Genomic DNA, 12,201 nt, shown 5'->3' with positions numbered 1-12,201 from the left:
TAAATGTTACAACATCAGGTTCAGCTTGTTGAGAAATTTTTCCTGAATCTGAAATTTCTCCCTCAGACAAAACCTCCCTCCTGGCCCCTTCAGATTGGTGTGAGGGTATGTCAGAAACGTTATCATCAGCGTCCTCTTGCTCTTCAGTGTTTAAAACAGAGCAATCACGCTTTCTCTGATAAGTAGGCATTTTGGATAAAATGTTTGCAATAGAATTATCCATTACAGCCGTTAATTGTTGCATGGTAATAAGTATTGGCGCACTAGATGTACTAGGGGCCTCTTGTGTGGGCAAAACTGGTGTAGACACAGAAGGGGATGATGCAGTATCATGCTTACTCCCCTCATTTGAGGAATCATCTTGGGCAATATCATTATCTGTGGCATCATTGTCCCTACTTTGTTTGGACACTATGGCACAATTATCACATAAATTTAAATGGGGAGAAACCTTAGTTTTCATACATATAGAACATAGCTTATCTGATGGTACAGACATGTTAAACAGGCTTAAACTTGTCAACAAAGCACAAAAAACGTTTTAAAATAGAACCGTTACTGTCACTTTAAATTTTAAACTGAACACACTTTATTACTGAATATGTGAAAAATATGAAGGAATTGTTCAAAATTCACCAAAATTTCACCACAGTGTCTTAAAGCCTTGAAAGTATTGCACACCAAATTTGAAAGCTTTAACCCTTAAAATAACGGAACCGGAGCCGTTTTTACATTTAACCCCTATACAGTCCCAGCTATCTGCTTTGCTGAGACCCAACCAAGCCCAGAGGGGAATACGATACCAAATGACGCCTTCTATAAGCTTTTTCAGTGGTTCTTAGCTCCTCACACATGCATCTGCATGCCTTGCTCTCCAAAAACAACTGCGCATTAGTGGCGCGAAAATGAGGCTCTGCCTATGACTAGAAAAGGCCCCCATCTGAAAAAGGTGTCCAATACAGTGCCTGCCGTTTTTTAAAACAATCCCCAAGATTATAATAACTATTAAGAGTTATAATCTGCAAAATATGCTTAGCAAAGTAATCGTTTTAGCCCAGAAAAATATCTACCAGTTTTTTAAGCTCTTATGAAGCCCTTTATTCTTTTACTTAATCTAAGAAAATGGCTTACCGGTCCCCATAGGGGAAATGACAGCCTTCCAGCATTACATAGTCTTGTTAGAAATGTGGCCAGTCATACCTCAAGCAGAAAAGTCTGCCAACTGTTTCCCCCAACTGAAGTTACTTCATCTCAACAGTCCTGTGTGGAAACAGCAATCGATTTTAGTAACGTTTGCTAAAATCATCTTCCTCTTACAAACAGAAATCTTCATCTCTTTTCTGTTTCAGAGTAAATAGTACATACCAGCACTATTTTAAAATAACAAACACTTGATTGAAGGATAAAAACTACATTTAAACACCAAAAAACTCTTAGCCATCTCCGTGGAGATGTTGCCTGTGCAACGGCAAAGAGAATGACTGGGGTAGGCGGAGCCTATGAGGGATCATGTGACCAGCTTTGCTGGGCTCTTTGCCATTTCCTGTTGGGGAAGAGAATATCCCACAAGTAAGGATGATGCCGTGGACCGGACACACCTATGTTGGAGAAAAGTGATTTAGATTGTCTGAAATCCTTTGTGGCCTGAAGATAGAATTTCACGAACCACATCCAGATTATGAAGTTAGACACCACCTTGGGGAGAAACCCCAAGCCCGTGCGAAGAACAGCCTTATTTGCATGAAACACCAGATAAGGGGGTTCATATTGCAAGGCCACCAGCTCAGAGACTCTGTGTGCCGATGCCAGGGAGATCAGCGAGTATCCTATGCAACAGAATGGATGAAGCCAAAATTAGTCCTTTTAGGGAACTAGCGGCGAGACCCTTCTCCAAACCCTCTTGGAGAAAAGACAAAATCCTTGATACTCTCACCTTGTGTCAAGGGTAGCCATGAATTTCACACTAGGATAAGTAAGTCCTCCACACCTTATGATAGATGTGTCAAGTGACTAGCTTTCTTGCCTGAACTAGAGTGTCAATCACATTCTCAGAAAAAAACCTTTTTGCCAAGACTAAGCGTTCAATCTCCACGCAGTCAGCCTCAGAGAATCGAGATTTTGATGTTAAAAAGGACCCTGCTCCAGCAGATCCCTGCGACAGGGTAACCTCGACGGCAGAGAGGATGACATCCCCACCAGATCCGCAAACCATGTCCTCCTCAGCCACAAAGGAGCAATCAGAATGGAGGACACTCTCTCCCGCTTTATACAAGCCACTACATGAGGAAGAAGCAGTAACGGAGGAAATATGTATATTAGACCGAACCCCCAAGGCATCACCAAAGCATCTATTAGCTCCGCCTTGGGGTCCCTCAACCTCGATCCGTATCGGGGAAGCTTGCAATTCAACCTTGATGCCATGAGATCGATCTCCATCCCCCGTCTGAGAGAGATCTCCACAAACACTTCGGAGGGAAGAGACCATTGCCCCGGATGAAAAGTCTGCCTGCTGAGAAAATCCGCTTCCCAGTTGTCTACACCCGGGATGTGGATCGCAGAGAGCGAACAGTTGTGGGTCTCTGCCCACTCCAGGATCCGAGACATCTCCCTCATTGCCAGGGAGCTCCTCGTGCCCCCCTGGTGGTTGATGTAAACCTCCGAGGTAATATTGTCCGTTTGGAACCTGATAAAGCAGAAGTCCCCCAGACAAGGCCACGCCTTCAGAGCCTTGAGGATCGCTCGAAGCTCCAGAATATTTATTGGAAGAAAAGACTAAGCGAGACCACTTCCCCTGTGCCATCCTGGCACCCCAAACATCTCCCCATCCCGCCAGACTCGCGTCCGTGGTAACAATCTCCCAGGACGGTCTCACGAAGGATGTCCCCATGGAAGTTGATCCGGGCGGATACAGTTTGCGCATCCATGTATATCGGCTGTGACAGATCTGAATGATTGCGGTTCCACTGTCTCAACATGTACAACTGAAGAGGTCTGAGATGAAACCTGGCGAATGGAATGATGTCCATGCTGGAGACCATGAGCCCAATCATTTCCATGCACAGAGCTACAGATGGTCTCACTGTAGACTGAAGGGCAAGACAGGAAGACGTCATCTTTGTGCGTTGCATGTCCGTGAGAAAGATTTTCATGGATACGAAATCTATGATCGTGCCCAAGAACTCCACCCTGGTACTGGGAACCAGAGAACTCTTCTCGAGATTGATCTTCCAACCGTGAGATTGAAGTAACTGCAGCAGGACCCTGGTGTGGGCCTCTGCCAGGTGGAATGATGGCGTCTGAACCAGGATGTCGTCCAGGTATCTGATCCAGAAAAGCAAACCTGAGGAACCTGAAATGGTCCCTGTGAATCAGAACATAAAGGTAGGCATCCTTCAAGTCTATAGAGGTCATTAGCTGCCCCTCTGATAGTTTCCATTTTGAACGATGGAACAGACAGGAACTTGTTTAAACATTTGAGGTCCAGAATCAGGCGGAACATGCCCTCCTTCTTTGGGACCACGGACAAATTGGAGTAAGACCCCTTTCTGCATGGGGTACTGATACGATAACACCTAGAGAGGAGAGATCCCGCAGACAACTCAGAAAGGTCTCTATTTTTTCCGGCCTTGAAGACAGATTTGACAGAAGGAATCTGCCCCTGGGCGGAGAGGACTTGAACCCTATTCTGTAACCCTGGGCGACTACCTCCAGAACCCAGGGGTCCTGAACATCCTGCAACCAGTCTTCTAAGAATAGAGACAATCTGCCCCCACTCGGTCCGCAGATCAGTCGGGGGCCGCCCCTTCATGTAGACTTAGTCTCAGCGGGCTTCTTGTTCTTCTTAGACTTGTTTCACGCTTGAGCAGGCTTCCAGGCACCCTTGGTTTGGTCCGCTTTTGCTTTGGGCTGTTGGCGTTGCGCCTTATTACCCTGAAAAGAACAAAAATGAGAACCCTTAGGTTTCACTTTCTTATCCTTGGGAAGGAAGGCACCCTTGCCTCCTGTAACCGTAGATATGATAGAATCCAGACCTGGACCGAACAGGATCTTGCCCTTAAAAGGCAAAGACAGCAGCCTCGTCTTAGGGGTCATGTCCGCCGACCAAGATTTTAGCCACAGAGCCCTGCGTGCTAGAACCGAAAAACTTGATACTTTAGCATTCAGGCGGATAATTTGCATATTAGCGTCACAATGAAGGTATTGGCCACCTTTAGGGTCTTAATCTTTTCCTGCACTTCTTGAAAGAGGGTTCACCCTCAATCATATCAAATAAGGCATCACACCAATATGACGCAGTTCCAGCAAATGCGGCAACCACCGCTGCCGGTTGAAAAACAAACCCTGTGTGTTGAAACATCTGTCGTAACATGTTTTCCAACTTTTTATCTATAGATTTCTTGAACGAAGGACTATCCTCTAAAGGAATCTTTGTGTGCCTAGCTAGCATGGAGATCCACCTTGGGAATGGTCCCCCACAACTCCAGCTGGGTCTCTGGGACGGGGAAAATATTTTTAAACTGAGAAGGGGAAAAGATTTTTAAACTGAGAAGAGGGGCAAAAGGAAGAACCTAACCGCTACCACTCGTTCTTTAAAATGTTTGCCATCTTGACAGGAACCGGGAAAGTCTGGGGAACCACCCTGTCCGCGTAGACCTTATCTAATTTAGTAATGGAGGGCTCTTCTGGAAGCTTCAGTTCCGGAACCTCTAAAGTAGCCAGTACTTGCTTTAGTAAGAAACGCAAGTTCTCCATCTTAAACCTAAAACCAGGCTCCTCCTCTACCGGAGGTTTAGATGGCACAGACTCCGACCCCGAAATGGCCCCTTCCGATGTGTCGGAATGGGCCTCGTCATCGTACCACCCTTCCGGGGCGTCCGACAGAGAGAAATCCTGGGACAGGCCGCTTTGAAAAGCTCTGCGCTTAGCAGAATGCAGCAAAGCATGGATCACCTTAGCGACTGCCGTTTCAAGCTGGTCCGCAAAATCAGGTGGCCAAGCAATCTCCCCCGAAGGGGTAACAGTCGGACCCTGGGGCGCTGCATGTGGGAAAGGGGATGCCATTAGGGAACACACATCTCAGGACGTGACCCCTCAGAGTTTAATGGCTCAGTAGTGCTAGACATTCTCTCTCTGGAAGTCGTAGCCTTCTCAAGGCATGTGGAAAACAGATGCGCAGGCTGGTCTACCAAAACCTCACAATAAACAAAGGTATAAGTCTTAAAGAGGGAGTACCCTCTAACGCATCAGAATCCTCCATAGCTTTTAGAAAAAGATAAGACGGCCCTTCAAGTGTGACAGGTGGTAGCTGCGCTTCTGACATGGACTTGATAGAAGAACGCAATCTGCGATACTCGTCAACGCCGATTGCTGTAGGATCTGTTGATATGAGTCGGGATGGTGTCGCAAAGGGAAGCTCCCTCTGCATCTCTGGACTCTAACGTTCACCCAGGCCCTCAACTGAGAAGCTTGAAGGGCTACTTAAACTCCTGTCCAATAGCGAAGGGTAGAACCCCTCATAAGAGACCTCCGATTTTCCGGCACCTCTCTGCCTCCTCCTGTGATGAAAGGCAAAGAATGACTGGGGGATGAGGGGAGTGGGAGAGGTATTTAAACCTTTGGCTGGGGTGTCTTTGCCGCCTCCTGGTGGCCAGGTTCCTTATACCCGCAATTAATGAATGTAGCCGTGGACTCTCCTCCCCTTTAGATGGGAACTAACATCAAAAAATGATAACTTGCGTCATAAACGCGATTTCGTGCCAAAACAACGAGCGTTAACAAAGACGCAGGAAATCACGAAATTTGCGTCATCAGAGGCGCAACTTCGCACCAAAAAAATTTTGCACCAAGAATGATGCAATAAAAAACAGCATTTTGCATCCTCACGAGCCTAGATTTGCCCGTGAAAAAATTAAAAACAAGTCAAATTAGAAAAAGACTGAACCCCAGGTAAGAAAAAAGTTTAAATAAACTTCACATACATGATTCCTATACTGAAACTGTTTAGACTGCAAAGGGAAATATACATAGACCTGACTCATGGCAAATATAAGTAAAATACATATATTTAAAACTTTATATTAATACATAAAGCGCCAAACCATAGCTGAGAGCGTCTTAAATAATGATACATAGTTACCGAATCAACATATAGCAGATAGCCAAACCAGTACTGAAAACTATCAGCAGAGGTAATGGTATATAAGAGTATATCGTCGATCTGAAAAGGGAGGTAGGAGATTAATCCCTACGACCGATAACAGAGAACCCATGAAAAGATTTCCATGTGAGAAACCATAAAATCAATAGGCGATACTCTCTTCACATCCCTCTAACAAACACTGTACTCTGAGAGGAATTGGGCTTCAATATGCTGAGAAGCGCTTATCATAGAAGAAAAATCAAGCACAAACTTACTTCACCACCTCCATAGGAGGCGAAGTTTGAAAAACTGAATTGTGGGTGTGGTGGGAGGTGTATTTCTAGGCATTTTGAGGTTTGGAAAACTTTGCCCCCTCCTGGTAGGAATGTATATTCCATACGTCACTAGCTCATGGACTCTTCCCAATTACATGAAAGAAATGGGTCTCAATTCAGGAGGACCGCTCTCACAGAACATCTGGGTGTACCTCAAATCTTCACCTTACTCCTGCAGAGGCAACGATAATACTAGTTTACCAGTGAGGTCAGAGGGTTTTTAAGTGATCTTGGGAATCTTTGCCTCCTCCTAGTGGCCAGGAGTGGAATTCTCAGGAGTAATGGCTTGTGGACTCGTCACCTTTATGAAAGAAAATATTGACTTACCCTGTATATCTCCCTGTGGATCTTTGTAGTACCACTTCTTCTGGTTATCAAGTGATGACCCTTTAATTCGATGGTCTGGCAACTTCCGTGGTAATCGGTCATCATCTGGCGTCCCATCCTGCAGGTACGCTACTAGCTGTTGTGCTTGCTGTGGAACAGAAAACACTTAATTAAAATAATATTTTAGTTAGCCATTGAAAGTCTCTACCAAAAAGCATCAATGACCACCTGATAATCTTGTTAAATTATTAAGCAAAAGCTTACAGTAAAACATCCCATCTCTTCTGCAGTCTATAACTGAATAATGTCTCTTAAAATCTAGTACCTAGTCAATGATGATTTTTATTTATTTGTTTCCTTTGCTATAGTTCTTTGCTTTTATGTGCAAACATTATATAATAATCCACAAAACACCAGACATTGCTACATTTATTGTATAAATAATAATTCAGGTAATCACTGCACCAACTGAGCTACTATTTACCTTCAAGTGTTTATGTGGTCTGTTTCGGTCTATTTTGAATTTCTAATGGTAGAACAAAATGCTTATAAATAGGGAATACAAAAATATTCTTACGTGCTTTAAAAAGCTGACAGTGTAATTATCTATAAATAAATTTAAAAAAATACTTCCTGAGCCATCCACTAGCCAAAAAAGCACTTGCAGCAGCAACTTTATAAATTGTCTTATTTGTTGTAGGGACTTTATGGCCCTCTAAGGAATAGGGATTGAAATTAAAGTACCAGTCAACACAGTAGATTTGCATCAACAAATGCAAGATAACAAGACAATGAAATAGCACTTAGTCTAAACTTCAAATGAGTAGCAGATTTTTTTTCTGACCATTTTAAAAGTTATTGGAAATTTGTTTAATATGGCATGCTCTACCTGAATAATGAAAGTTTAATTTTGATTGAGTGTCCCGTTAACTGTCCCTATGTAATTATTTTTCAGAGAGCATTTCCCTATGACTTGACCACATGAACAAGGAGACTGCCAGCTCTAAAGTATTAAACCAGTTTGGGGCAACTTCTGTTTCAGTATCTTACCTGTTCTAAGTGTTCTAGCCCATCTTCTTCATCAAGTAAAGGGGGGAAATGTTGCATTCCTGGTGCAGCTGAGACTGATAAAGAAACAGGCCTCGTAGAGGTTTCAACGGTAGGTACAGAAGAGTGCATAGAAGAACCTGCATCAGTGTCAGGAACCTGTCTAGAGGCAGAGCTTTGGCTGAATGCAGAGTGAGAGTGAGGTATGGAGGGTACAGTTTTGTCCTTGATTCCTTGGTGAACATGTGAAGCAGCATCTGCAAACAGATATTAGAAATGTAATATATACAATGCAGAAAAGAGATTGGCAACAAACAGAAGCAGAACTATACACCCTAGGTGCTTTCTTTACAGAATAAAATAAACAAAAAATAATTTATGCTTACCTGATAAATGTATTTCTTTCTGGATATGGTAAGTCCAGCGGAACCATCAATTACTAGTGGGAATATCACTCCTGACCAGCAGGAGGAGGCAAGGAGCACTACAGCAAAGCTGCTATATATGTCACTTCCCTTACCCAAAATCCACAGTCATTCGGCCGAAGGAAAAATGGAAAAAGAAGATAACACAAAAGGTGTAGAGGTGCCTGAGGTTTTAGAAAAAATAGCTGTCTTAAATAAAGGGTGGGCAGTGGACTCACCATATCCGGAATGAAAAACAGAATTTATGTTTACCTGATAAATTACTTTCTCCAACGGTGTGTCCGGTCCACGGCGTCATCCTTACTTGTGGGATATTCTCTTCCCCAACAGGAAATGGCAAAGAGTCCAGCAAAGCTGGTCACATGATCCCTCCTAGGCTCCGCCTACCCCAGTCATTCGACCGACGTTAAGGAGGAATATTTGCATAGGAGAAACCATATGATACTGTGGTGACTGTAGTTAAAGAAAATAAATTATCAGACCTGATTAAAAAACCAGGGCGGGCCGTGGACCGGACACACCGTTGGAGAAAGTAATTTATCAGGTAAACATAAATTCTGTTTTCTCCAACATAGGTGTGTCCGGTCCACGGCGTCATCCTTACTTGTGGGAACCAATACCAAAGCTTTAGGACACGGATGAAGGGAGGGAGCAAATCAGGTCACCTAAATGGAAGGCACCACGGCTTGCAAAACCTTTCTCCCAAAAATAGCCTCAGAAGAAGCAAAAGTATCAAACTTGTAAAATTTGGTAAAAGTGTGCAGTGAAGACCAAGTCGCTGCCCTACATATCTGATCAACAGAAGCCTCGTTCTTGAAGGCCCATGTGGAAGCCACAGCCCTAGTGGAATGAGCTGTGATTCTTTCAGGAGGCTGCCGTCCGGCAGTCACATAAGCCAATCTGATGATGCTTTTAATCCAAAAAGAGAGAGAGGTAGAAGTTGCTTTTTGACCTCTCCTTTTACCAGAATAAACAACAAACAAGGAAGATGTTTGTCTAAAATCCTTTGTAGCATCTAAATAGAATTTTAGAGCGCGAACAACATCCAAATTGTGCAACAAACGTTCCTTCTTCGAAACTGGTTTCGGACACAAAGAAGGTACGACTATCTCCTGGTTAATGTTTTTGTTAGAAACAACTTTTGGAAGAAAACCAGGTTTAGTACGTAAAACCACCTTATCTGCATGGAACACCAGATAAGGAGGAGAACACTGCAGAGCAGATAATTCTGAAACTCTTCTAGCAGAAGAAATTGCAACCAAAAACAAAACTTTCCAAGATAATAACTTAATATCAACGGAATGTAAGGGTTCAAACGGAACCCCCTGAAGAACTGAAAGAACTAAGTTGAGACTCCAAGGAGGAGTCAAAGGTTTGTAAACAGGCTTGAGTCTAACCAGAGCCTGAACAAAGGCTTGGACATCTGGCACAGCTGCCAGCTTTTTGTGAAGTAACACAGACAAGGCAGAAATCTGTCCCTTCAAGGAACTTGCAGATAATCCTTTCTCCAATCCTTCTTGAAGAAAGGATAGAATCTTAGGAATCTTTACCTTGTCCCAAGGGAATCCTTTAGATTCACACCAACAGATATATTTTTTCCATATTTTGTGGTAAATTTTTCTAGTTACAGGCTTTCTGGCCTGAACAAGAGTATCAATAACAGAATCTGAGAACCCTCGTTTTGATAAGATCAAGCGTTCAATCTCCAAGCAGTCAGCTGGAGTGAGATCAGATTCGGATGTTCGAACGGACCTTGAACAAGAAGGTCTCGTCTCAAAGGTAGCTTCCATGGTGGAGCCGATGACATATTCATCAGATCTGCATACCAAGTCCTGCGTGGCCACGCAGGAGCTATCAAGATCACCGACGCCCTCTCTTGATTGATCCTGGCTACCAGCCTGGGGATGAGAGGAAACGGCGGGAATACATAAGCTAGTTTGAAGGTCCAAGGTGCTACTAGTGCATCTACTAGAGTCGCCTTGGGATCCCTGGATCTGGACCCGTAGCAAGGAACCTTGAAGTTCTGACGAGAGGCCATCAGATCCATGTCTGGAATGCCCCACAGTTGAGTAATTTGGGCAAAGATTTCCGGATGGAGTTCCCACTCCCCCGGATGTAATGTCTGACGACTCAGAAAATCCGCTTCCCAATTTTCCACTCCTGGGATGTGGATTGCAGATAGGTGGCAGGAGTGAGTCTCCGCCCATTGAATGATTTTGGTCACGTCTTCCATCGCCAGGGAACTCCTTGTTCCCCCCTGATGGTTGATGTACGCAACAGTCGTCATGTTGTCTGATTGAAACCGTATGAACTTGGCCTTTGCTAGCTGAGGCCAAGCCTTGAGAGCATTGAATATCGCTCTCAGTTCCAGAATATTTATCGGTAGAAGAGATTCTTCCCGAGACCAAAGACCCTGAGCTTTCAGGGGTCCCCAGACCGCGCCCAAGCCCATCAGACTGGCGTCGGTCGTGACAATGACCCACTCTGGTCTGCGGAAGGTCATCCCTTGTGACAGGTTGTCCAGGGACAGCCACCAACGGAGTGAGTCTCTGGTCCTCTGATTTACTTGTATCTTCGGAGACAAGTCTGTATAGTCCCCATTCCACTGACTGAGCATGCACAGTTGTAATGGTCTTAGATGAATGCGCGCAAAAGGAACTATGTCCATTGCCGCTACCATCAAACCTATTACTTCCATGCAATGCGCTATGGAAGGAAGAGGAACGGAATGAAGTGTTTGACAAGAGTTTAGAAGTTTTGTTTTTCTGGCCTCTGTCAGAAAAATCCTCATTTCTAAGGAGTCTATTATTGTTCCCAAGAAGGGAACCCTTGTCGACGGAGATAGAGAACTCTTTTCCACGTTCACTTTCCATCCGTGAGATCTGAGAAAGGCCAGGACTATGTCCGTGTGAGCCTTTGCTTGAGGAAGGGACGACGCTTGAATCAGAATGTCGTCCAAGTAAGGAACTACTGCAATGCCCCTTGGTCTTAGTACCGCTAGAAGGGACCCTAGTACCTTTGTGAAAATCCTTGGAGCAGTGGCTAATCCGAAAGGAAGCGCCACGAACTGGTAATGCTTGTCCAGGAATGCGAACCTTAGGAACCGATGATGTTCCTTGTGGATAGGAATATGTAGATACGCATCCTTTAAATCCACCGTGGTCATGAATTGACCTTCCTGGATGGAAGGAAGAATTGTTCGAATGGTTTCCATTTTGAACGATGGAACCTTGAGAAACTTGTTTAAGATCTTGAGATCTAAGATTGGTCTGAACGTTCCCTCTTTTTTGGGAACTATGAACAGATTGGAGTAGAACCCCATCCCTTGTTCTCCTAATGGAACAGGATGAATCACTCCCATTTTTAACAGGTCTTCTACACAATGTAAGAATGCCTGTCTCTTTATATGGTCTGAAGACAATTGAGACCTGTGGAACCTCCCCCTTGGGGGAAGCCCCTTGAATTCCAGAAGATAACCTTGGGAGACTATTTCTAGTGCCCAAGGATCCAGAACATCTCTTGCCCAAGCCTGAGCAAAGAGAGAGAGTCTGCCCCCCACCAGATCCGGTCCCGGATCGGGGGCCAACATTTCATGCTGTCTTGGTAGCAGTGGCAGGTTTCTTGGCCTGCTTTCCCTTGTTCCAGCCTTGCATTGGTCTCCAGGCTGGCTTGGCTTGAGAAGTATTACCCTCTTGCTTAGAGGACGTAGCACTTGGGGCTGGTCCGTTTCTACGAAAGGGACGAAAATTAGGTTTATTTTTGGCCTTGAAAGACCTATCCTGAGGAAGGGCGTGGCCCTTACCCCCAGTGATATCAGAGATAATCTCTTTCAAGTCAGGGCCAAACAGCGTTTTCCCCTTGAAAGGAATGTTAAGTAGTTTGTTCTTGGAAGACGCATCCGCTGACCAAGATTTCAACCAAAGCGCTC

At 44.5% G+C, this 12,201-nt stretch overlaps 1 protein-coding gene across 3 annotated transcripts in view; it reads right to left on the bottom strand.

The window, feature by feature from the left end:
• The window catches only part of LOC128656174 (GRB10-interacting GYF protein 2), a 556,473-nt gene that overhangs the window by 312,716 nt on the left and 231,556 nt on the right, over nt 1-12,201 (bottom strand). For all 3 annotated transcript variants that reach the window (XM_053709919.1, XM_053709921.1, XM_053709920.1), the window contains exons 6-7: nt 7,852-8,105; nt 6,802-6,949 (exon numbers count right to left, since the gene is read on the bottom strand). In XM_053709919.1, the coding sequence (XP_053565894.1) occupies nt 6,802-6,949; nt 7,852-8,105 (402 nt within the window). The remainder of the gene's footprint in view (nt 1-6,801; nt 6,950-7,851; nt 8,106-12,201) is intronic.

Source organism: Bombina bombina, chromosome 4, assembly GCF_027579735.1.
Source record: "Bombina bombina isolate aBomBom1 chromosome 4, aBomBom1.pri, whole genome shotgun sequence".
NCBI classification, from domain to species: domain Eukaryota; kingdom Metazoa; phylum Chordata; class Amphibia; order Anura; family Bombinatoridae; genus Bombina; species Bombina bombina.
The sequence above is the reverse complement of the archived record's forward strand: the minus strand, read 5'-3'. Positions and strand labels throughout refer to the sequence as shown.